The sequence below is a fragment of the Eretmochelys imbricata genome, chromosome 7 (assembly GCF_965152235.1).
Source record: "Eretmochelys imbricata isolate rEreImb1 chromosome 7, rEreImb1.hap1, whole genome shotgun sequence".
Classification (NCBI taxonomy): Eukaryota; Metazoa; Chordata; order Testudines; family Cheloniidae; genus Eretmochelys; species Eretmochelys imbricata.
The window spans coordinates 113,842,897-113,870,045 of NC_135578.1; the positions used below are offsets into that span (position 1 = coordinate 113,842,897).

The window sequence follows — 27,149 nt, forward strand, 5'->3', positions numbered from 1 at the left end:
GCATACACAATATGTAGCATTTCTGGGGGAAAAAAATGAAGTTTTTCCTTTAAAATAATAGGTGTGAAGTGCTTGCTTGAGACAAGATTGTATCTTTTCTATCTGGGCGATTATGTTTTCTATTTTTGGTATGAAACCATCTCAATGATGTAGTTAAGGACGATTTCCAGCTTTGTGGCAAGAGCAAAAAATGGAATGAGTACAATTTATTTGCACAGATAATTTGTGGAGTGCAATGAGGTGAGCAAATAGTCATAAATTTAATCAAAGACTCTTGGCTCTGGCCTGCCTTCTTATACTTACACTGCTTATAACTCCCTTCTTCTACAATTTGCATTGAGATTCCACCCACAATTGAAATCTGCACTCCTCTTCTCTACAGAAAAGAGTAAACTGCTCTGAATAAAAAAACAACTCTTAGCCTCCATTGCTAAAATGTAAGCTGATTCCCAAAACTAGGATAACTCAAAGTTGACCATGATGAAAGTGTTCAAAGGTCTGTTATGCCCTGATCCTAGACCTCAGATTTATGTGCCTGTGATGGTAATCCCAGTGTTTAGTAATATCTCTTCCCAATAAATTTATATATGAAAGAGAGAAGTTTTAAATTAGTAATAGCAGAAAAAGAAGTGGAAGCTTTAAAAATCATGGTATGGCCCTTTAATCAGTTTATACATGCACATTTAAGCAGAGAATAATACCTGTAATACTATATTTAAAGCTCTGATGCATTACATTTAAATAAAATAAGAGCTACACACGGATAATTTTTCTAAAGCAAGAAACTCAAAAAAGTGATACTTTAAGGTAACAGATTGGTTAACTCTGTACAAGCTTTTTTAATCTAGGAAATTGATTGACCCAAATTTTTATTATCCTGACGAACTCGAATGGACAAAAAGGAGTTAATTATCTTAACATTCAGCTGAATGATTTACTCAAGACAACAGAAATAGTCTGATGTGTCATTTCTAACTACTGAAGCTCATACTTGGTTTTATTGGTAGGTGAAAAAAAATATGAACTAGATGGAAGTAGAACTCAGGTTTCTTGGCTATTATCCAAGATTCTTATGTAAATTATATATAGAGAATATGTATTTTAAAAAGAGCACAGCTTTTGTTAAACTAACTATAAGGACTGGTAAATTCTCAATATCTTTTCCTTAACTCTGCAAATATCATTTGCAAACAGCAAGTAGATCCAGAAGCCAATTTTTCTGTCTATTTCAAACACTAAAATAAAACTTAGGATCATTGGCTTGTCCTAAAAAAGCTGAAAGCATAGGTGAAGAAGGCTGCTTAAAAGATTAATGTTCAAACAGTAGCACTGCTAAATAGAGAGCTTCCAGATCACAGATATGCTTGCATTTGATTTTAAGAGGGAAGGAAAAGCCACGCCACTGTGTATTGTTCCCTTAAAACAAAAGTCTCAGAGTTCACAAGCAACGTTTTCGTCAAGTTTCAGAGCAGGAAAGACCTTCAACAAATCATCTCAGCCATTTACTCACAGGTGTTAGGAACTATTCTGACTATTTTAGGAGAACGGGCTATTAAAAATATCATTCACTTACACATATTAAAATACACTTTATAACAGCTATTATTTTAAAACTACGTGCAAATTCATGTTGCACATTAGAAAGCTAAAGTCTATTTTGTTTGTTTTTTTCCCCCTCTTATCAGAATTAAACCTTGTGATTAGAGCATTGGGCCTGATGCAAATACCACTGAAGTCAACAGGAGTCCATCCAATCCATGTAAAGAAATCTACTTATGCCATTTACCATGATAATTGATAGTGATGAAATGAAGGATATTTACTAGTCTGAAAAAACTTGCTTGAAGCAAACAGAATTTTGTATTATAGTATCATTGTTGGAAGAGAAGACAAGCACTGATTGCTAATGAAGGCTGAGATCCTCCAAGCACACGCACGAGTTACTTACCATATAAGTTGCCCTACTGAACACAATGTTCTGATTCAAAGCCTACTGAAATCAATGGAAAGACTCCCATTGACTTCAAAGACCTTTGGATCAGGCCCTAAGTGTATAAAGTTACTCACAAGTATTTGCAGAATTAGGAATCTTATACTATTCACACGGGAGTTGTAAAAACATGAAAGGGAAACCATTCATTTGACAGAAATAGTTGACATTTAATTGCTGCAAGTTAGAGTCACAAATATTACTTACACTCAACTCTCTAAAATACAAATGGAAACACTAATCAGAAAAACTCCAGCATGCCAATTTTATATAGGCACATTCGTGGTTTGACATTGTTATGTAACATTTCTATATGACCTAAAAAAGTTCATTTCCCAAAAGCTTTTCCATACAATTGTGCTCTTCAAATAAGGCATAAATATCTAGTTTTAAGAAACAGACTTGATTTTCACAAAAATAAACAGCCCTGTGTTTTCAAAATACATTAAATGTGTTTTAAATGATTTCACTGTAAAATAAGAAAAATAATTCTTTTATGACCTGCAGAAACAAAAATCAAGTTTGTAACATTCTATTAAAAACAGAGGGCATAAAAAAAAAAGGAAAGTTGCAGTTCTTCCCCAAATGATTTTGATGTTGCTACCAACGTTGCTACAGTATGCAGTGCAAAAGAATATCAGTAATATCACAATGTAATACTGGTCCTTCAAAAATGGACTCTTAAAATTGTTGCTCACTGCTTAAAATTGCTGCTCACTGCTTAAAATTGCCTAGGCCCAATCTATTCACAATAGTCAACAGACAAAGTTTAAGGATGTTATTGCTCACACAACAACAAAAAGAAATGAAGGGACCAAGATTTCATTACAATTTTTCATGATTCAGCACAAGGCATCTCTGCTTCATCTTACAAAGCATATTATGCTTTAGAACTCTTCATATGCTATTGGAAGACCGGGGGAGGGTGTGAGGGGGAGGATCTACTAATATTTTTTCGCCTGTAAAAACGTTAGAAAGTAAAAACTAGTGTGAATCTGTTGGATTTTTGGTTTAGTTAAAATGCATATGTCAACTCTACTTGAGCTGTGTTACCTTGGTTTGTATTAGCTACCTGTAAAGGCTGACTGAATGAGATTCCTTTCATCGTACAGGCACTGCTGTCTTTGCTACAGTAATAAAGGCACGCTTTGATAGACAGTACAACTTCAGATGACAGGAAGCGACTGGGCAACTGCAAGGCGATGAGAGGTTGAAGGGAAATATCCTCAATTTCTCCAGATGGATTCTGTCCCTGAAGCAGCCACTCATTACCTGGAAAAGAAAAAGCATGATGTCACTGCCTTTTATTCACAAAGTTAAATCTCACAAGGTATCAATTTGTGCATGATTTTAGCTTTAGGACTACATATCATATTTTGTTACATGCAACAGTAGTGGAAACGTCCTTGGATTCTCCCATTCTGATTGAAAATTGAAAAATAATTCACAAATACTTCTTTAGAAGTAATTTTAGGTTACGAAGTTTTACTGTATAAAGCTTGGATTTAAACATATGGGTGCACCTTACGCTGACTGTCCTAGGCATAGGTAAAGCATCTCCAATATGCTTTGTTAGCTGATATTTCAATTTCCCCATTAACAGGAAGCTGTGCACATATATCAGAGACCTAATACTCAGGATAAGATGACTGAATGCTCCAAAAGTACATAAAATGTTAGATTCTTATGAAACATTTTCAAATAAAAATGTTGGCTTGATAATGGTTTACTGGAAGTTAATAATGTTTAGGCTGGCTGAGACCTGAAATTCCTGTGTGTTTAAATATTTAAGAATATATAACAATATAGACATGCAAAATGAGAATATGGCTAATTTACTGCTCCAACCTATGTCTTGCCATAAGTGAGACAGATGAAGTACTCTTTTGGCGTTTTTCATAAAATAACTACAACTTCAAAAAAAACCCTGTTGGATTTATGAGCTTAAAATGACTTGTGTGCTAAACTACTTACATTCTACATTTTTACTAACCCTTAAACTATATGGAATATAAATACAGCTCTGTAACATCTACTAAAAACATATCAATCCCCTTAGTTCAAAAGATTAAAACACTGTCTAATTCAGTGTTGCAGATGAGTAAAGACAATTTAAAGGGCCATAAACTGTCTTTAGATTTGTATCTGCAATCTACTGCAGGAACAAATGTAATCAGGACCTTTGAAAATCTGGCCTCAGAAGTGGAAAAATAAGATTAAAAAATTTAATTCTTAACTTTTTAAAAATTTCCCTTTAGGTGATGCTTAGGAAAAGCAGATTGGTACGCCTTTCAATATACTTTTCTGGCACAAAGGAGTTCACCTAATTATATGCAGACTACATCTTTTTCTGAAGGCATCACTTATTCTCTAGACATCTTGAGATTACCAGTGGGTAGTTATGCTATTCTTTAAAACATCTAGTAGAAAAAATGTTCCCGGTTAAGTGCACAAAGATCATGAACTCACTTTTTAAGAATGGCAGGCAATATGGCGTTCATTTTAGTACAGAGAAATGTTTTCTATATACAATATCCTATGGTGGCAGTTTAATTTAGGCCCATAGTACCATAACAGCCCTAGTTTGGGTATGGTAACAGTGGGTGATTTTTACTAAGGGGGATGGTAGAGGCTTAGGGCTTCTAGTAGAACTTTTTACACACCTTTTTTCTACCATTAAAGTACTTGTGTAATTTCTAAATTCAACACTCAAAAGAATCCTAGAGATGGGATATGTTAAGGGTGGGGAATGAAAAAAGAGCAAAGACGCAGCACTAAGAAGGCATAGGTACATTAGCTTCCAAAATTCTAGAAGATATAGGGAGAAGCACGTGTTAGTAAAGGAACGCAGAGAGAGAGAGAGAGAGAGAGACAGACAGACAGACAGACAGAAACACATATCTAGGCACAGACTTGGCACTCTCAATTAGGGGGTAATATGACAGTTCTTCCGATTGAAAATGCTGGCTGATATTCACCTGAAGGATGTAACATTAGATAAGGAAGAAGCAACTAGTAGTGTCTTAAGATGCTCACACACCAGTTTCCCAGTTGATTGTGGAGATTCTTTTGTTTCAACTGCTACTGCAAAATCAATCAACGGGGAGCATTTGTGCCATTCTTAGATTAGTCCAACATATGGCCTTTGTCTGAACAAAGGTCGGACTCACAATTGGCAAAGAGACAGAAATGTTATCAAGGGATACTTTACATATGTTTTGGAGGATATATTTTTTTAGTTTTCTTTGTAGTGTGCCTGTAATAAAAACATCCACCCATTTTCAGAAGTATATTTAAGTTAATTCCAGGTGAGATGAGCTTCCTAATTTTTCAAACTTTCAGGCTAATGCGTACATAAATTTTCCTTTGAATTTTAGCAATATTTTTCAGATATGTTAGAAATTACGGTGAGATGGAAAATGTACCGTATTCAGTAGAAAAAGGCATAAATGTAGGCAACTACTAGTATTTGAGCCAGGCCTTAGCATGAACAACATTATTGCACTACACATCATGAATGTACAGAAAACATTTTAATGCACTCTTCTATGGTGCTTATAAATATATATAATATATATAATATTATGTAATATAATATTATGTAATATGTAATATAAGTATAATAACTGAGCACCTAGGAGACAATGAGCTTACGTTCACAACACTCAGCAAGGAAGTATTATTATTCGTCCCATTTTACACACAGGCACAGAGAGATTACACAAGAAGTCAGCAGAAGAGTGAGGAAAAGAATCCAGTTCACCTTGTTTCCAGTGAACTAACAACAATACAATCCACCCTCTAGTGTAACTGTGTGCCTTGCTCTGTATGTGTGTGTATGTAGTATGGTGAATCAGGTTCAAATTTTGGTTTAACTTGAAAATAAGTTCTCACTCAGGATAAAAATGTGACTTCCATAAATGGTATACATCATCTTTCCTGCTAAAAATTCTTAGTAGATCTGTCACCATCCCAAAAGACAGATGATGAGGGTGGAGCAGCCCATCCCCAGAAGACAACGGGAGGGCAACCATCTAAAGAGCATAAAGGGGCTGGGCTCTGATTGTTGATAATGAACAAAACTTGATATTTTACTTGTCTGTCAAATACATTATTCACTCTGGATGAGTGAGCTAGTAGAACTTTCCAAGGCTGCAATATATGCGGTCTTTCTAAAAATGCAGGCACTTTACCTTCTGCTGTGAGAAACCAGGAACTGGGTGCTTCTTCAGTCAGCTTCATATTTGCAGGAAGGCTTAACCTTAATAAAAACTGAAGGGTCTGGCCGGGGGTTACAGTCAATGAAGGAAGCTGGATGTTTGGTGCAGATTTAGGCAGTTTGGGGATGTTTGCCGTCTTATTGTTTTGGACAAATGGATGATCTACAACATCAAACATTTCAGTGTTCAGGATAGGCAGCTGTCAAAGAAACCAAAAGAAATATGAACTAGTATTTCTATTTGAAAGCCTGCTTTATGGTATAAGACTGCAGAGCATCTTGCAATTATAAATTCATATCACCAAAATACACAGCTAGTGGGTGAACAAGGAATTTGTACTGAAATTAAGATTTATACATTTCAATATATTTACTGTATAGAACTGGAACCCTCTTAACCAGCATACAGAAATTCTGCACCGATGGGAGAGGGAAAGGGAAATGCCAGGAGAAATTTTATTTAAAAAAAAGAAAAGAAAATAATTTACCTTTAAGAAATATCAACACCCACATCTATTTTTTTGTGATTTTTTTTTTGTCTTTTCTCACTTAAAATTTGAATAATTTCGTTGCAGATACCAGTTTAATAATAACCCAAGAGTGCTTTCTGTTAGCTTGGAAATAAACTATTCTGAGTTAATAAAATTCTTGGTCTTCGACTGTGCAGATTATGCAGTCCAGGACATGATTATCTCATATAGCAGTGGTTCTCAATCCTTCCAGACTACTATACCCCTTTCAGGAGTCTGATTTGCCTTGCGTACCCCAAGTTTCAGCTAACTTAAAAACTACTTGCTTACAAAATGAGACACAAAAATACAGAAGTGTCACAGCACGCTATTACTGAAAAATTGCTTATTTTCTCATTTTTACCATATGATTATAAATCAATTGGAATATAAATATTGTACTTGCATTTCAGTGTGATGATTGAGCCTGTTTTTCACTTATAAGCCTTCTCTGAAGTCCAAGCCCCAGGCAATGGGGCTGAAGGAAGTAACTTGGCTTTGTGGAAACCCCTGTGGTGTGGGGTCTTTGGCAACTGCCCTGCTTGCCACTCCCTAATGCCAGCCCTGCACCTGCAATCCCCCTAAACCCATCCCATGACCCTGAAGGGGGCTGCAACCCCAGGTTGAGAAACACTGATCTAGATCAGCTGATGAATCCCCTGGTTGAGAACCACTGTCATACAGGAAGCACTGTACAGTTGGTATTTAAATATTAAACACATTAAAAATGTAGAAGTTACCAAATTTATTTAAATACACTACACAGTTCTGAGGAAGACAGTTTAGCCTTTGTGTCGGTGTACCTACATGGCAATAGCTACTCAGCTATATATCATGCCATCATCAGACAGAGAAATGATGTCATCATTCATTCACATCTGTTTTGCCTTATTTGTAATAAGCAAATAAGGTGGAATCCAGTTTTGAAAGGGCACTTAACTTGAACACTTATTTGTCAAGAAATCAGGAACACACAAAACTCTGTATTTGCTCATGCAAGATTAAGGGCCATTAAAAAAAATAGCTGTCAGTGCTAAACATTGTAGCTGTACTGGATGTGGAAAACATCCAATTTAATAAAACAAACACATATTTATGAGCAATACATGTGTTTATAAGAGAGTGATGGGGTATTTTGCTTCCCCACTGATGGACACATGAAATAAAAACAGCATGCTACCATTCTCAAGGTCTTTGTTGCAAGTGAACTTTGTTGTGCTGTGTTTTGCATTCCTACTCTTCCATATGCCTTTTGCCTTCATTAGAAATCAGAAAGATAGCTGGAGAACTACAGACACTGGCAACTGTACATGCAACAATATCAGCAAGAGGGTCTTACCAGCCCTTTCTTTTGGGACTTGATCTGGTGAGCTGCTCAGCAATCTGAACTCATATTAACTCCAATATGAGTTGTAGTTGTTCAGGGCCCTGATTAGGTGATCAACATCTTGCAGGACTGGGCCAACAGAGACTATTTCTGGAGGGATGAAGTTTCTGTATTCTAACTCTTTCATGCAAGTTTATCAATTTCTTTCTCTATGCATAAGTGTCTTTCCCAAACTCCGAGCAGAGATGGCATATTTATTTTAAGCCTAACAGGATATCCTTAAAGTAGACAGCTTTTCTGTTTGTCCAATTATCACAAAATATTACAGGTATACATTTACTGCACTGAATAAATTCACCAACTATGCTATTTTATTCCACCCCAAATCACTATGAGCCGATTATGTAGGCTCATATAGTAGGAAAAACCTATAGTAATAATTTACCCTAACAAAATCTTGTGTCAAAAACTTTCAATAAGTTTTACTTGCCATAGAAACAATTTTTGTTTCTAAGTCCAGCACTTTAATTTGATGATTATTTGTGTCAGCAATATAGAGCAGACGGCCATTCTCTTCAACACATAATCCTCCTGGTTCATTGAAAGTTGACTGCGTAAGGCTGGAACCAACAACATTACTTGCTTCTCCTGTACCTGCCAGTGTAGCACAATTCTTCATTTTGGGATCTACAAACTTAACCTAAGGAAAACAAAATGAAAACTCTGAAAAGTCATCAGAAATATAACAAAATCTTATGGCTAGTGTTTTCAAGAGTCACCAACAATTTTGGGTTCCCTGATTATTGAGTGCCCAACTTGACACACCACTTAGCACTTTGAAAATCGAGATACTTTTAGGTGTCTCAGGTTGGATACCTAAAAACTGAGGCACCCAAATTCACTAGTCAGTTTTGAAATTATTGGCCAATTTCCCATTTTTCCTGAAAATAAAGCTAGAAATATATATGCAGGACATATAAATAGTAAATAAGTTAATTACATTTTTTCTAGAACAGGCTACCTAACCAAAGACTAAAAGTAACCAAACTCATATCAAATTAGTCTTGAGTGAACTAAATGTATGTCCTAAATGTAGAAAACAACAGAACAGTTTTCTGTTAGCTATGAAGTAGAGTACAGGGCTATAGTTCTACTTCATGGGTCGGCAATGTAAACTATAAGAGAGATGTCTGAGTGGGTTATAAGAAAAGGAGTACTTGTGGCACCTTAGAGACTAACAAATTTATCAGAGCATAAGCTTTCATGAGCTACAGCTCACCTCATCGGATGTATGCAGTGGAAAATAAAGTGGGGAGATTTTATATACACAGACAACATGAAATAATGGGTGTTACCATACAGACTGTAACAAGAGTGACCAGGAAAGGAGAGCTATTACCAGCAGGAGAGCGTGCGCGGGGAGGACGGGGGGGAGACGGATGGACGGGACAACCTTTTGTAGTGATAATCAAGGTGGGCCATTTCCAGCAGTTGACAAGAACAGCAGAAGGGGAAATAAACAAGGGGAAGTAGTTTTATTTTGTGTAATGACCCATCCACTCCCAGTCTTTATTCAAGCCTAAGTTAATTGTATCCAGTTTGCAAATTAATTCCAATTCAGCAGTCTCTCGTTGGAGTCTGTTTTTGAAGTTTTTTTCTTGAAGAATTGCCACTTTTAGGTCTGTAATTGAGTGACCAAAGAGATTGTAGTGTTCTCCGACTGGTTTTTGAATGTTATTATTCTTGACGTCTGATTTGTGTCCATTTATTCTTTTACGTAGAGACTGTCCAGTTTTGGCCAATGTACATGGAAGAGGGGCATTGCTGGCACATGATGGCATACATCACATTGGTAAATGTGCAGGTGAACGAGCCTCTGATAGTGTGGCTGATGTGATTAGGCCCTAGGATGGTGTCCCCTGAATAGATATGTGGACACAGTTGGCAACGGGCTTTGTTGCAAGGATAGGTTCCTGGGTTAGTGTTTTTGTTGTGTGGTGTGTGGTTGCTGGTGAGTATTTGCTTCAGGTTGGGGGGCTGTCTGTAAGCAAGGACTGGCCTGTCTCCCAAGATCTGTGAGAGTGACGGGTCATCCTTCAGGATAGGTTGTAGATCCTTGATGATGCGTTGGAGAGGTTTAAGTTGGGGGCTGAAGGTGATGGCTAGTGGCGTTCTGTTATTTTCTTTGTTGGGCCTGTCCTGTAGTAGGTAACTTCTGGGTACTCTCTGGCTCTGTTAATCTGTTTCTTCACTTCAGCAGGTGGGTATTGTAGTTGTAAGAACGGTTGATAGATATCTTGTAGGTGTTTGTCTCTGTCTGAGAGGCTGGAGCAAATGCGGTTGTATCGTAAAGCTTGGCTGTAGACAATGGATCGTGTGGTGTGGTCTGGATGAAAGCTGGAGGCATGTAGGTAAGTATAGCGGTCAGTAGGTTTCCGGTATAGGGTGGTGTTTATGTGACCATCGCTTATTAGCACCGTAGTGTCCAGGAAGTGGATCTCTTGTGTGGTCTGGTCCAGGCTGAGGTTGATGGTGGGATGGAAATTGTTGAAATCATGGTGGAATTCCTTGGATGGAATTCCATCCCACCAGCATCTAACACGGCTGCTACTCTGAAACCTGAGTGGGTTATGTAATCACCACAATCCAAGGATGGAAGTACTGCCTCATAATTAAAAATCTGGTGGGTATTTATATTGTTTTCCATACATATCCCAACTGCTTCTTTCTTTTGTTAACTTCCCATGCTTCCCTGCTGGACAACTTTCCTTCTTTTGGTCTTTATTCAGTGCTCTCTCTCATCAGGTATTTCTAAGCCATCTATCAATGTGGTATCTACAGCTGTATGTTGCTGAATGGCATGTTTCCTGTAACATATAAAAAATGAAGCCTGCCAACTTGCTTTGCTCCTGGCTCTTGAACAGTTTTTAAAAGAATAAATAAAATTTTCTTTGAAAGTATTGCAGAAAAATATATACCAAATATTTACTTTTCTATTTGTTTAAGAAAAGAGTCTTTTATTTAAATATCTACCACTGCAAACTGGAGAATTATTGAGTAACATTAGATACTTAACTCTTCAGCTTAAGTGAAAAAACAAACAAAAAACCCATATAATTTCGGGAATAATTTATTACTATCCAGGTGATTATTTTATTATGAAATACTAAGAATAAATAATCTTAACATGCTTAAGCAAACTCAGGATTAAAGGCACATCAAGAAAATAATTTACAAGATTCAGCATTTTTTTGCTAACTTAAGTAACATTTTGCTATTCTTAAATTGTCATTTTTTAATTTAAGGGTACAGCTGTTCATGCTGAACAACTGTATGCGGTGTTATTGTAGCCATTTTGGTCCCTGTATATTAGAGAGACAAGGTGGGTGAGGCAACATCTTTCGTTGGACCAACTTCTGTTGGTGTGTAAGCTTGAAAGCTGCTCTCTCTCACCAACAGAGTTTGGTCCAATATTACCTCTCAACTGGTCTTTCATGCAAAGCAATGTAATTATTAAAAATTATAACCACAGACAAAGATTTTTTGATAAAAGTTTTCTGCTCTTGTATGTGAAGAAATAATTTTCTAATGTAATAAGAATTTTTAATGAGAATTGGATAATTTAATGAAAACTTTTTCCAAAATATAATCCGATGCAGCTGTTAAAAAAATCTAAGCCTTCTTCCAAAGACAATTCCTTTGTTTTATGTATCAAATGCTATAGCTTCAAAATTCTTCTAACAAGCATTCAATCACTTAAATCTAAACATGAAGGCATTTTATACACTAGATGAAATCCTTGCCCTAGTGAAGTCAATGGCAAAACATTCACTGACTTCACTAAGATCAGGATTTCACCCTCTATTCATAGAGTCTAACCCTTCTTGAAAGAGATTTAGGGTTAGCCTATAGTAGAAAAGGTTTGCTGGTATAGCTATGCTGGCAATCCATCGTGGTATAGACACAGTTTATAGCATAAAAAGGTGCTCTTGACAATACAGTTTATAATGATTCCCTGAGCAAAAAAAGCTATACAGACAAAAGCTCTTTTATGCCAGTAAAATTCTGCCCACACTAGGATTTTGCCCGTATAGAAAAGTCAGTGTGGGGGTGGGGGAAGAGGTGGAGAATCACATTGCTAACCAACACAAAGTTGTGTAGACCTGGCCAGGGTAAATAATTTGTTTTAGTTGAGTACATAAGCTAATCAATGAGGAATTACAACACTCACAAAAATAGGGATATAAAACATCTACACGTCACAATCTTTATCTCACCTCATGACTGGCCCATTGATGAGCCAATGAGCATAACCACCAACCCTTCTATCTCTCAGAGATATAGGAGGCTAAACGGATGAGGGGCATATCCTCTTTCCAAATTGCTCAAAGCTGAAAAGACCTCTGGTGGCTGTGACCAAGCATTCTGAATTACTCTGCTCTTGTTTTGCATCTTTTTGTGTTAATAAAACCAGACCTGAGGAAAGGGCCTTGGACTGAACTGTTGTTTGGAGCTTTATTTTAGCTTCCCCAGCAAGTGTATCTGCCCATCAGTACACAAATCTAGACACCCAGTAAACCAGGTGACAAGATAAAAGTCCGAGATCAAAAACAAGAAAAAAAAAAAAAGTATGTCATTTACTTCCTTATAATACAATTTTATGTTACTGAACCATAGAGACATGCTTTTCTGATGCTACCTGACTCTGATGCTGGTGGTGAAATGAGTTACATAAATACTGTTTTGCATAATATATTATACCGACTTACCTTATGATTATAGGAATCTGCTACATAAAGCAGTTTCCTTTTCTTGTCCCAAGTTACTCCAAGGGGGTGCTGCAGCTTTGCATTTATTCCTGCTTCATCTACATCACCAAAGGCAAACAAATTCTAAAGGAGTGAATTAATTAAATTTGTACAATTAGTTGGTTATGCAATGTTGACATAAGGCAGTAGACAGTGCAAATCACCGTAATTAAATGGAAATTAACTGGCTAATTTTTAAAAAATGCACTCATGGGAAATGAAGCACTCAGGGGACTGGATATGGGTGTGGAGCCTTTGCATTCTAGGCCACCAATCCAGCCCATTTCAATAGCAATCAAAAGTCACTGCCATACATGGTTATTCAGTGGATTTTGTGAATGAGTTGGTCAGTCCAGTTCTTGTTGACCAACAATCTGCATTACAAAACTTGTGCTGAGACACTAAACAGTGAAATTAAGAAATGAATGAGCCTGGAGACAGAACTACCCTCTTGCCCCTAAAAGTGGCTCCTCCAGATCAGGCTTGAGGAATATTGGTAGGGTGACGCTGGGAAGACCGAAGTTGTGTGTTAGTCTATTACCAATGGATCTCTCTCTCCTCCTACAAGATGTTTCACTGCTCCATCTTTCAGTGAGATTGTTCGCACAGTGCTGCTCTCACTGTCTGCTACAAAAATACAGTTCCAGGGTTCTTCAGAAGCCAGAGAAAGACCTGAAGGCTGGGCAAAGGCTGCCTTATGGGGGTATGCATTGTTTCGGTTCTCTTCATTCCCACTCCCAGCAAATCGAAGGCAGGTTCCTTTCTTTAAATCACTGAAGAAAAAACAAGTGCCCAGGTTCAAAGACAAGTCTGAAATAGTTCTTTCAGAATTCTTATATAGTTTCTGTTTGGTAAATATAAGTTACCAAAATAATGGTATTTGAACTGCTTTTATTTTAATTTGTATTTCACCTTGGTTTATAATTAATACTTAAATGATTTAGCATAATGCAAAGTAAAACAATATTTAATTATATGTATGTATAAGTGTTTTCCAAGAGGATAAGTCTCCTTGAAGTTTAAAGGCTCTTGCTCATCAAAAGCTAAATAGCTGTTTCTAATATCTATCATTATAGTGGCGTACCTTCCTTTTGGGAGTTTTCCGCATTCCAATATGAGAGCCCAGACTTGGTGAGTACCTGCCATGGCTATCCATAGAACATCATCTTCATGGGTCCCTGAAACTTTACCAAATATGAGTATAAATATCATAGAATGGACCTCGGGCAACATTTGCAAAAAGGAATTACCTCGGTCATGAAAAAAAAGTGAATTACTTTCAGTTACTTAGCCATTATTCTTCTGTAGCTTTACTAGGGGAGAAAAAGTTGTACCTTTTAATCTTTGTTGAAGATACCACCTCTACTAGGAAATGCAGTCAGCAGTCATTCTGACAGTGGATATACATTTTACTCAGTGTCCCAACAATAATATTGAATAACGATATCTACAGCACAGGCCCAACAAAGAAAACAACAGAACACCACTAGCTATCACCTTCAGCCCCTAACTAAAACCTCTCCAATGCATCATCAAGGATTTACAAGCTATCCTGAAGGATGACCCATCACTCTCACAAATCTTGGGAGACAGGCCAGTCCTTTCTTACAGACAGCCCCCCAACCTGAAGCAAATACTCACCAGCAACCACACTCAGATTACCATTGTACATGTCCTAAGTGAACTAAATATTTAAGTGAGCATCTGAACAACAACTGGGACAACACCATAAAGAATTATATGAACGAGAAAAAAAGCAAGGTTAAAAAAAATTAGTTGTTGAAGTCATGGATTTCAGATGTATTCTTGCAACAAGATAGAGAGTGGTGATTACAAGATTACAGGATGATGTTTGGGAATGATGAGTATGCAAAGATGCTCTACCAAAATCAGAATGTGGGGTAGGATTTTTAAAAGCACTCAGGATTTCAAAAGCTCCCATAGATTTCAGTGACAGCAGTTAGGCCAACACTGACAGCTTATGAAAATCCAATCTAGAAAGACTAATTCTAATATTGTTCAAATACAGGCATTTCTATTCAATGAAAATTAAACATTGAAAGATGGTGTAAAGATAATAAAATCTAAATATTCTTTTCAAATTACGTGCCTGTAGAACCCACTAAATGTGTTGCAGAGAAACCAAGTATCAGTATTTATTTTAAATTTTATTAAATATATGAAATATTGGTATAGAGAAATGTCCCTCTCTCCCCAAAGAATGGAGACAGAAGAACTATGAAAAATACTCAACAACTGTAAGTCATGCAAGTCAAGTAGTTCTTTCTAAGACAACTATTAGATCAACAACAACAAAAAAGAAACAGATATGGCAACAGACCAAATGTTTGGATTATGAGAAACAAGAAAAGATCTCTAATTTCAAAATTATCACAGAAAAGCAAAACTATTAACATCTGTCATAGCATATCCGTGGGTATTTTTAAAAGTAAGTCACTTAGTTTGTTATACAGTGCTCTGATGATAGACATATTACAAAAGTTTATTCTTCTTACATGAATGACAGAAAGTGCTCTACTTTGAAGCAGCAGCAATTTAGAAAAAAAACAGCAAAACCAGGAGAATACATAGAAAGAAGACACCGACAAAAGCAGGGAGGAAACCAAATGCTGAACTAGACTTTACTCTCACTGCAGTTAATGTGATAATACCAAGTACTCCTTATAATCCTTGTATGGTGAGGATTTATTTATTTTCAAAGGCTTTATTATAAAATAATTATCCAATAAAAAGAACAAAGTAATTCTTTTACGTTTACACAGTTAAATACTACATTCCAATCTATCTTGGAAGGTTTTTTTAAATCCAATGTAGTTTCTCCTTATTTGGGAATGCATAGTTTTATCTCTAGTGCTGCTTGCAGTATCAAAGCAGAAGTTTTTCTTGTTAATATGATATAGTTGTATTATAAAGATTCACTCACAAATTATAGCTTTTGATGCATTATTTCATGTGACAGCATTTGTTTTGCAAAATAAGAAAATTATACCGACATCGTTTCAAATTGCACTTTTCCCCAAGCAGATCTCCATTTTACTTCTGGAGTTTCTGGGATCCCCTATTTTCCTCTCTTCTATAGCCTTACTGTTAAGGGTCTATGGCCCTGATCTTGCAAACATTCATGAACATACTTAATAGTAGCACATGCTTAAGGTTGACTAAATCACAAAGTAAAGTTAAACACATGCATAAGTGATTGCTGGATTGGGGCCTGTGCCATAACCACAATTTTTTCAGCAAGGAGGACTGGAAAGGATTTACTTTATAACTAGTCAGTAACAATCTCTGTCAAAGGATCACATTCCCAGGATTACAGCAAATTTCCAGCCTCCACTGTCCTGGGACTGCATGCCTACTTCCAGTCTGGAGATAAAGAGGCTGGGAATCAAAGCCATGTCTCTTGGACGGCAGCACTAACATTTCCTAACTAGACTGAAGATTGCAAATATTTTTCCCATCTACTAATTTTATCTTTTTTTGAAAAAAATAGGGGAGAAATCTGTCAGTACACACATCCCTTGCCAACATATAAGAGGCAAGAAAGAATAACTTTCATGCAGCAGACCACACTCATGTTTAAGTATATGTAGATAGGCAAAATGGGTGAAATCAGGGCCCCACTGAAGTCACTGGGAGTTTGGCAGTTAACTTCAATAGGGCCAGGATTTCACCCAATACCTACAAATTAGTGGATTATCTCACTGAAGAAAAAAAAAAGTCCTTAGATCATTCCCTCAGCCTGATTCAAATCCAGAGAGAGCAAATCCAAGAAAGATGGCCATAGCTTGAGTCTGTACCATTACGAGTAGGTGGGGATTTTGTCCTTTTTGATTTTTTCTTCCCAGTATTTTAGGGAGTTAAAATTCCTGTGCTTTTTTTGCATTATAAAACAGCAAAATCACATACATACTGTTTTATCAGGCAAAAAACATGTGTGTGTGTGAAACAGCACAGTTCTTGGAGTTTTCTTTGTAAGTTAACTGCAGTTGCAGAAAGAGCACAAAGCCTTGCTGCATGTGCAAAATACAATTCCTTTTCTTAAATTTCATGGCAAAGTATGTTTACACATCTCCACAGGTGCACAGGGCCCGCTGGAGGAAAAAAATTAAGACAAATCCTTGACTTGATGAACTTTCAATCAAAGTTAGACATAAAACAGCAAGGAATGTCAAACAAAGGCTGCAGAAGAGACCAGAGAGGATGAAGATTACAACAGGAACAAATAATGCAATATTAATTTTCAACCAAATCTTTACCAGCATATCCCAAAGTGTATTAAAAAACAAAACAGAAACCTAACCCTGCTTCCTAAAATAGAAAGCTAACACTGCTTCCTAAAACGTGGAAAAGGTAAAGAGCAGAATCCTTGATAAAGCCCACTATGAACATCAATATGCAGATCTAGATTAACACTTCAGTGCTCTGATATTTACAGTGATGGGTACTATAGAAAAATCAAAGACAGCTAAGCATGCTTACATATCTTGTTTTGATAATATATTAAAATATATTAAAAGTATCGAGCAGCAATAATGGTAATTTTCCCCTTAAACTAGATAACATTCCAAAGAACTTTTAACATTGAATTAGAACAACAGAAGACAACTTAAAAATCTCTTTAGTAGTTGTCAAGCATGTTTATTTTTGGCAGCTATGCATCTGGCATTCACAGTACAGAAAAAAATTCAGAACTTCAAACAGTGCTTAGGAATCTAATTCACAATACATTTATTAATGCCCACTGTTTAGGTTTTTTAATCACAGTCTTAATATGATTAACAGAACAAAGTTACTGACTGTGGAAAACAGAACATGCAATCACCATTGCATGTAGAAATATCATAATATTTTACAAAGTACATTGTAAATTTGCAGATTGGGAAATACCAAATTTGCCTTCTGTTACGTTGACAACTTTGCTAGAACCAACGTTTCATTTTACTATCAGAAAGGATCATAATCATCTGCTTTCTCAAAATTCAGAGAAGTCTAAATTATTAGACATTACAGCTGTCAAATTAAGTTTTATAAGTTCACCTTTACAGTTCATTACACTCTATGGAATGAAGTGTTTCCTTGTTATTTCTGTTCAAAAGATCTTTTTCTAGTAAAAGGCAGTTTTTGTAACATTAAAAACACCCATTTTTTTCTTGTAACATATTTCTATTATGTACATTTAAATTATTAATGGAATATAAGGCATTTTAATAATCCCTTAAACACCAATCTTATCCCCTAAACACCACTCTTTTGGCTTGATAAAGGACAGTAAATAGAAGTCAATAGCTTAAATTGATTGCTGTGCAGTTGTTACGAAGTATGCCAGAGTAGCTGACTACTTGACCACACAAAACTATATCAACTCTGTGCCAAGTCTCTCCCCGATTAGTTTCCCTTCAGAAGCCTAAATGGAAGAACACTACCAATTTAGGAATTATTACATTTGCCGGATAGGGGTGGAGAACCCAGGATACAACTTGTTTAGGACATGTGAAAGTTCCCATTATATCTATTTATTCTTTCCTTCTGTGAGTTTTGTAAGCAAGGCTGAAGACAGCTGTTCCATACATTCAGATAATATGTACAAGGAAATCACACACTATGAAATCTTTCCAAAACAGTGAAAAATTTCCTGGCTACTCCACTTGTGCATGGCATGACGTTTTGCTGTGACTTTTTTATATCACATTTCTCAAAAGACCTTTTCTCTTTAAGTACTTTTGATATGGGAAATAAAATCTCAGTGTCACCTTCCACTCATTTGTCGAGCCCTATCCTCACTACTGAGCAATTTTTAATTTTGTTCTCCAAATATTTGAAAGAAAGACCCTTAAGTTTTCCTTTACAAATACGTATCTGGGTATTTTGGGATCTCATTCACAAATACATCTGTAGCCCCTACTGTTACATTCCAATTATATTTCTATTACAAGATCTTCTGTAAATTAAAATACACATTGTGTAATGAGGTCACGAGAAATGTGCGTTTAGAGAGCCTAAAATAGTCAAACTCTGTGATAACAAAGAGCCAAAGTTCAAAGCTTTTTCTGTGCCTTAATGGTCTGAGAAATCAAAGAGCACCTGTTAAATGGTATTCAGTTGTTATCAACTTGTGGAATTATGGGTGAATCATCAGGAATAATTCAGAAAAATTATAGTATGCAATTTTTGTAAATAAGCCGTTAACAGAAACATGGAAAAATCTTACATTCCTTTGCCTTTTAAAGGTTATAGAATTTGTACTTCTTTAATAAAATACTGCAGTTTCATTTAAATTTGATCCACATAAAACTTACAGCGGTTTGAAGAAAGTACAAACTTCCAGGTAGGTAGTTTACTGAAGTGTGGTCAATACTCGGCGTTTCTATAAATAGATGCAAATCATGTAGTTCAAGACTGGATTTTGGAATCTAAAACGCACAGCTATGTCACTAAGCATGGGTCACAGTTCTGTTCCTTCCAGTAAGAATGCAGCTATCAAGAACATTTCGCACTTAGATCAACTGTGCATTTAAGTATCACTTGCTTTCAACAGCCACTGAATAAAAATAGAAGAGAGCTTCAAAATTAATAATACATTTTTAAAGGCATACCCCTCCATATGAAAAAATGGGGTGAAATCCTATTCCATTTAAGTCAATGGGAGTTTTGTCATTGACTTCAATGGGGCCAGGATTTAATCCATGGGGTTCACTCAAGAATTATAAAGCAGACTAAGACAACATTTCAATGGGCACAGCAATGAAATCAGAGATAAAAAACAGGATTTTATCAACAGTTAATTTAATCATTTGCCTTGTCTTCATAAATTCCCTACCTTAAAAAGATATATTTGTTTCAGTTTTCTTATGGTGGCTCAGCAGTCACTTAAACTCTTTGCCTCAGTTTTTGCCAACTGTAAAATGGGTATACAAAAAGCTAACTAACCTCATAGGGATGTCGTGAGGCCTGATAAACAGGACACTGAGATCCTTGATGAAATGTGCTCCAAGTATTTTCCTTTTCCATGACCATTTTTGTACAATGCACCTTCCTCCCAGGCCCTGCATAAATCCATCAAGTACTGATCTTTACACACAGACCGTATCGATGATCCTAGAATAATACCCATTAGTGTATCCATTTCAATCCATTTTGATTATCTGATTGTTTGAATGGTTTGTCCCTCTAAATAAAAATTCTGCAGTGTTTTCTAGGATGACCAGACCATCTACTACACAGCTTTTCACACTAGGATTTAGAAGTCTGCTTCTTGATATATTGCAAAATAACAGCAAGCACATGGAATTTAAACAAATTTCAGAACAAATTTTGTGAAACGCTTTACTCAAAAACCTAAGGCAAAAATCTATGAGCCATATATTTGATATAAGACACCTTTCCTGAATTATCAAGCCACAATTCCACAGTAAGGGCCTGATCCAAAGCCCATCACCTGGAATTCAAACACTATGAAATGTTATAACTAACACAACCATATACTTCATACCTTTGAAGATGAACATTTTGAAATAGAACTGACCACTAATTGATCTAATGTTGTAAGAGCACCAGTGATATACCAATACAAACAATATGTTTTTTAAACCAATACAAAAGATTTGAAATTGTTTCTGTTCTCCAGTGAAACACACAGGCAATTAAAAAAAACTTAGTATAGAAGTCTTTTAAAATACTAATACGTGCTATAAATTACTTTATAGAGAAGGATTAATCTCTTAAAACAACAGACTGATATGGAAAAGGTGAGTCACTTTTAAGATGTAACCTTTTTCTTTGAGACTTTGAAAAAGGTCAGCACAAGTTGTTTTATATTGTAAGTGTCTAGTATAATATATACAGAGCTTAAGCATTTAAGACCCTTTTTGCCTGCCTTCCATACCCTGAATATCATGGCTTTTGGCATAGAAAAGGAGAATCACAACTGTCTCCTGTTTAAAACCCTATGAAATCTGTATACATATATGCTCTGAAAAAAAAATCTCCTGGTGCATCTGGGGCATAGTTAAGTTATGTACATCCTACTAAGAGAGGAGCGAGCATGCAGGAAAGTGAAAATGTGTGCTATAGGTATTCTCCATTCCATACACTATGCCAGTTAGTAACACAAGTCAAATGAAACAATTCGTGTATCATCAACCTTGATTTGCTCATGTGTAACCCCCAGCTTGCCCGGAGACACTTGCTGCATATGCAAATTAGAGACTGTAGAATCCTGTTGGCATTTGGACAAGCACAGAAGTGACTTTTGAAAATCCAGTCCTTTATTTCATCCATCCAAATCCACAACACAGACATTAAAACATCAATCCCCAATGCACTATGAATATCAGTTCTACTTATCTGAACACAGCACACTGAAAATCAACAGGACAGCTGAATCTCTGCCTGGAAATGGAACTTTTACTTTCTTGGGCCAGGATATTGAACACTTCCTACAAAATTGTATTTTATATAGCATTACTTTTTAATATTTTCTGAACACCATATAAGATAAATCTGAATGTCCTTTACATAGATACATTACTATAAGTGATAGGACTGTAATGCAACCTAGCATCTAAACATAAAAATATACTCTAAATCAGGGGTCAGCAACCTATGGCACACGTGCCAAAGGCGGCATGCAAGATGATTCTGAGTGGTACTCTCACTGCCTGGGTCCCGGACGCTGGCCTGCGGCTCTGCAGCCGCCCCCAGCTGTGGCTCACTGCCCCCAGTCTGGGGCAGTGAGGGGTGCAGACAGGGGAAGAGGGGGCACAGCTCAGCACCCCCATCTTAAAAATTATTTCAGCGCCACTCTACTGGGATATTTTAAAGTCCTGATTTGCTGCTTACATCACTATCACGTCATGTGGAACTGCACATTGCATTTGACGTCGTGCATGCTGTCTGTCGCAATTTTTCCCCCCACTATAAGTTGAGGGGTACATTTGACAAAATGTCAGCTCCTAAGAAAGCAAAGTTAGATGTCCATTAATTTCACTTCACAGCAACATTTGGTGGCTAAGTTGTGGCAAGGTTTTGGTGCACTTTGTAAACTGTTTTGATGCAATCAAGGCTTTTTTGTTGGAAAAAGGACAAAACACCCCGAACTGGATGATGACAAATGGCTGTGTAAGCTCATGTTTCTAACTGACATAATCGCTCACCTAAACGAACTCAACCTCAGTCTCCAGGGTGCAGGGAAAATGGTTCCGGATCTCTATGAAACCTGGAAGGCATTTGTTGTAAAACTCGCAGTTTTTTCTCGGGATATTCGAACTTCGACTTTCCAACACATAAAAGAGCTATCGACACATTGCACTGTCAGTGTTGATAAGATTGGAATCTACATGCAAGAACTGGAATCAGAATTTTCTGACAGATTTCAAGATTTCCAGCAATTTGGCCCAATGCTTTCTTTTCTAATTAAACCTGAAAAGTTCAATGAAAGCGACTTGGATTTGTCTGTATTTCAGTGAATGAGTGTTGAACACTTCAAAATGCAGCTCATTCAGTTAAAAAGCTCAGAATTGTGGGCAACGAAGTTTGGAGATCTGCAGAGTGCACTTAAAGCTACCGAGAGAGATCATGGGGCCTCTATTCTGACCTGCTGGACACCCCTGCCAGTGAAATTTAACTGTTTGAAGAAAACTGCATTTGCAATGCTTTCAGCATTTGGATTCACATACCTATGTGAACAGCTATTTTCACACATGAAATCTGTCCTCTGTCTCTCTCAGAACCTGTTAACAACTGTTCACTCAGAAGCCCGTGTGCAGCTTAAACTATCCAAATACGTGCCAGATATTGGAAAACTCAGCAAGGAAAAGCAAGGGCAAGGATCGCACTAAACCAGGGGTCGGCAACCTTTCAGAAGTGGTGTTCCAAGTCTTCATTTATTCACTCTAACTTAAGGTTTCACGTGCCAGTAATACATTTTAACATTTTTAGACGGTCTATCTCTATAATATATAACTAAACTATTGTTGTATGTAAAGTAAATAAGGTTTTTAAAAGGTTTAAGAAGCTTCATTTTTTCACTCTAATTTAAGGTTTCACGTGCAGGTAATACATTTTAATGTTTTTAGAAGGTCTCTTTCTATAAGTCTATAATATATAACTAAACTATTGTTACTGTATTACTGGCATGCAAAACCTTAAGTTAGAGTGAATAAATGAAGACTTGGCACACCTCTTCTGAAAGGTTACTGACCCCTGCTCTAAATTATCAAAATATCCTGCCAACTCTAAATTGTTGGGTATCAGTCAGTAAGAACTGAAGTCATACAAATGGCACTGATTAAGGGGGACTGGAAATGGAATACAAATCATAGTCTTTGGATCTTGGTACAAATCTGGCCCAGGCTGGTGATGGATAAAAATTATTAGGAGCTGAAAGGCTGTTCAATAGCCTCCATTAAGCACAATGAGAATACGTATCTAAAAACATCAGAATTGGTACTCAATGGCTTCAACAGAGACACCAAAAGACCAGATGGGCCTAAAAAGAACTACTCATTCACCAACAGAGATGGACCTTGAGGTCAGGGTTGAGGCAGAATGTCAGGGAAGCAGGCCCTACTGATGTCCCTGCTGTGTCTGTTCTGTAGCTAGCTAGAAGATTTCAGTCTCCAGGGCTGTCTAGTTGGCCCTAGAGAAGCACTAAACAAACAAATAAAAAAGAGAGTATTGATCTAAGTCTAGTAGACACGCACATAAATGGACAATTGATTGCTAGGACCCAATTCAGTATGAAAAATCCTCACAAGTTCTGAGGTAAGAGCATTTACAAAAACTGGCATATATAAAAATCTGGCAACTGTATCAAGAATCAATATGTCATGAAGCTAAATACCATTGTAGACTTGATTCTCTGCTGCCTTTCATTATGTGCAGTCATTTATATTTGTGAAATGTGAAAGTAAAACACTATCAAATCAGAAGGAGAAAGGCAGTGGAAAACCAGGCACTATATTTTTAATGTGTCAGATGCCTAGGCTGTTATCCACAATTTCTATTCTTGTCTCTCACAAAGAGCCCATCAGTTAATGCCTCATTTAACAATCAATGCTATCTTTAAAAAACAAACAGATTTTTTTGGCACCTGATAGAAATAGAGGCCAGCACCATGAAATAAATTATAAGCAAAATATACACTTGCCTATTGGATACTTCAGACTACTCCACTAAGCAGCTTAAGTTACACACTGCACAGTTCAAAGCTGTGCGTATCTGTTTATCCAGGGTGTCGCATGGTCCCAAGGGTCCCACAAAAGACCATATTCATATAACCAAGGCAATTGGCTACTCATTACATGAGGTTCCAGAAATAAAGCAGAATGGCATAACCAGTCAGGATAAAGTTCAGAAGGCTCAGCCTCTAGCTACACCACACTGCACAAGGCAAGGCATTCACTTCACATTCGTGACTGGGCCTTTTGTAGGCAGGTTATTGATGAACCCTAACCATATGGAGAAAACTCTTTGGACAGAAACCACACATATAAGAAAGATCATGTAGCACTAATACAGGACAAGCTAAAAATGCTAATAATACATATGGGTGCAGTTACCTGTCACACTTCCCAATAACCAAGGCCCCGGGTGGTACCACTCTCCATTACACAGATTTAAATTCTTTAAATTCACACTCAGACTGTTTTTCTCTGATATCTGACCCAAGATTAGTGCTTAGAAAACTTTACTGTCGTGGAAGTATTTGTACTGGGCTCACCAAAGTACTTCTAATTAGAGATATCAGACTCAACTCATACCATTCATATCACACTCTTTTTTGCCTACACTTTCAACTTCTGACATTATTTTAGAGGCTTATTTAGAAGAAACGCTGGAGTTCAAAGTCAACTTTTTATACCAACTGAATGCTGAGGTTTTAAACTTTAAGATGATATGAAATATTGGTTTCTAGTTGTTATGGATCTTGAAATAGCAGCTGCTAAATCATGTTGGAATAGACATTGAGTGAAAAAGTAAAATAATAAACCACAGTTATGTGATGTCAAGCTCAAATGTGTATCAACTGTACTGGGAAAGAAAGTTATATATCCGTGGGAAGCTGAGATATTTTTTCTTACCAGTTGTGTAGAGCTTTCATTTTTAGCCCAGATTGTAGTCAACAACGGTCCTTCCATCTAGCAATGCTTTTTGTCACGGATCCAGGAATGAACACAGCAAATCCCAAATTAGTGTCATTTCCATTTCCTAAATCCTAATGTTTACAAATGGTTAGAGATCTTTGATGGCCTATTGTAGGAAGGTGGTGCATTAGCTTTCTAATGTATACACACATTTTAAAAGAGCCTATTAAATTACAAAAAGAAAAGGAGTACTTGTGGCACCTTAGAGACTAACCAATTTATTTGAGCATGAGCTTTCGTGAGCTGAGCTGTAGCTCACGAAAGCTCATGCTCATATAAATTGGTTAGTCTCTAAGGTGCCACAAGTACTCCTTTTCTTTTTGCGAATACAGACTAACACGGCTGTTACTCTGAAACCTATTAAATTACAGTTGCTGTCTGAATGATTCTTGTGCAATACAATAGGCTAGTGCAGTAATACATTTTAACATTTTTAGAAGGTCTCTTTCTATAAGTCCATAATACATAACTAAACTATTGTTAAAAGAAAAGGAGTACTTGTGGCACCTTAGAGACTAACCAATTTATTTGAGCATGAGCTTTCGTGAGCTACAGCTCACTTCATCAGATGCATACCGTGGACTTTTCCACGGTATGCATCTGATGAAGTGAGCTGTAGCTCACGAAAGCTCATGCTCAAATAAATTGGTTAGTCTCTAAGGTGCCACAAGTACTCCTTTTCTTTTTGCGAATACAGACTAACACGGCTGTTACTCTGTAAACTATTGTTGTATGTAAAGTAAATAAGGTTTTTAAAATGTTTAAGAAGCTTCATTTAAAATTAAATTAAAATGCAGAGACCCCCGGTCCGGTGGTCCGGAGCCAGGCAGTGTGAGTGCCACTGAAAATCAGCTCGCGTGCCGCCTTTGGCAAGCGTGCCATAGGTTGCCTACCCCGGAGCTAGTGCAAGTGATCATGACTCCCTCTAGTGTCTGATCCCAGGGATTATTCAGCCTACTACAATTCACAAAATTCTCCTCAGGTAGCAGAGCCTTCATTTTTATGCTAACAATCCTGGATTTGATACCTGCGGAAAACTGTGGTATCTGTGTGCATGAAAGCCATAGCTCATTAGGCCAGATTATGAAAACAAACTGATTTTACATCTAAGAATTAGACAATTAGTAAAAATATATATATTTGGCAAGCCGATTTAAATATGCCAAAATGCTTATTTAAATGTGCAAAATTTCAAGCTCAATTGATACAGTACCTGAACTTCCAAAGATCACATCCCATGGTGAGCTGATGGGCTGCTCCTCTCCTTTTGCTCCACCCTCCTTGTCCGTGCCTTGTATTCCAATGCCTGCTACAGTGTTCACCATCTCTAATTCAAGATCAATCTATGAGGGAAAAAAGTAATACACACAATGATTTTATAGGCGGTGATATTGACTTTTTCCTTAGCTAACTGACCTAAATGTCTAAGGGTACATCTACACTGGAGCAGGAGATGTAATTTCCCAGTTGGGTAAACACACCCATGCTAGTTCTCATCCAGCGAGCACACTAAAAATAGAAGTATAGCTGTGGTTTTGTGAGCGATGGAACGGGCAAGCCACTCCAAGTATGTGCCTATGGTGTCAGACAGGACCATTCTCACGGGTGGTTAGCCCAATACACTGCTCATGCCATGGAAGCTTCACTTCTAGTTTTTAACAAGCTAGTTCGATCAGGGCTAGAGTGGATATGTCTACACAAGCTAGGAATTACAGCTCTAGCTCCTGTGTAGACTTACCCTAAAACAGAAAGTCTGCTATGTAACAAGTTGCCTACAGACAGAAACAGATTGCCAAATTTGAGTGTCACGTATTTTACAAGACAATTAACAACTTTGCTAAAATTAGTAGACTTATTGAAAAGCCTCATTTTATTTTCCATCTGCACCAAAATGGTAAATGACCTTTCTGTCATGATTAAGTCAAAGCAACTAAAGAAATATATCAGGTCTTCTCTAGAAAAGTGCACAGACAATGGACACCTATGTTAGAATTTTATTTTAAAATAAAACAATGTGTTTTAAAAAAATTATATACACACAAAAACATACCATGTATCATAATGTGCACACGGCAAATGATACTCTAGAATTTACTTAATTAGTAAGATGTGCAACTCAGGCTATGTCTACA

The 27,149-nt window shown here is 36.8% G+C and overlaps 1 protein-coding gene across 1 annotated transcript in view; it reads right to left on the reverse strand.

Moving 5' to 3' along the window:
• Positions 1-2,135: 2,135 nt before the first annotated feature.
• The window catches only part of NHLRC2 (NHL repeat containing 2), a 52,259-nt gene continuing 27,245 nt past the window's right edge, over positions 2,136-27,149 (reverse strand). The window contains exons 5-11 of the mRNA XM_077823106.1: positions 26,231-26,360; positions 13,938-14,037; positions 13,395-13,626; positions 12,815-12,937; positions 8,536-8,745; positions 6,184-6,409; positions 2,136-3,262 (exon numbers count right to left, since the gene is read on the reverse strand). Of these exons, the coding sequence (XP_077679232.1) occupies positions 3,006-3,262; positions 6,184-6,409; positions 8,536-8,745; positions 12,815-12,937; positions 13,395-13,626; positions 13,938-14,037; positions 26,231-26,360 (1,278 nt within the window). The 3' untranslated portion in view covers positions 2,136-3,005. The remainder of the gene's footprint in view (positions 3,263-6,183; positions 6,410-8,535; positions 8,746-12,814; positions 12,938-13,394; positions 13,627-13,937; positions 14,038-26,230; positions 26,361-27,149) is intronic.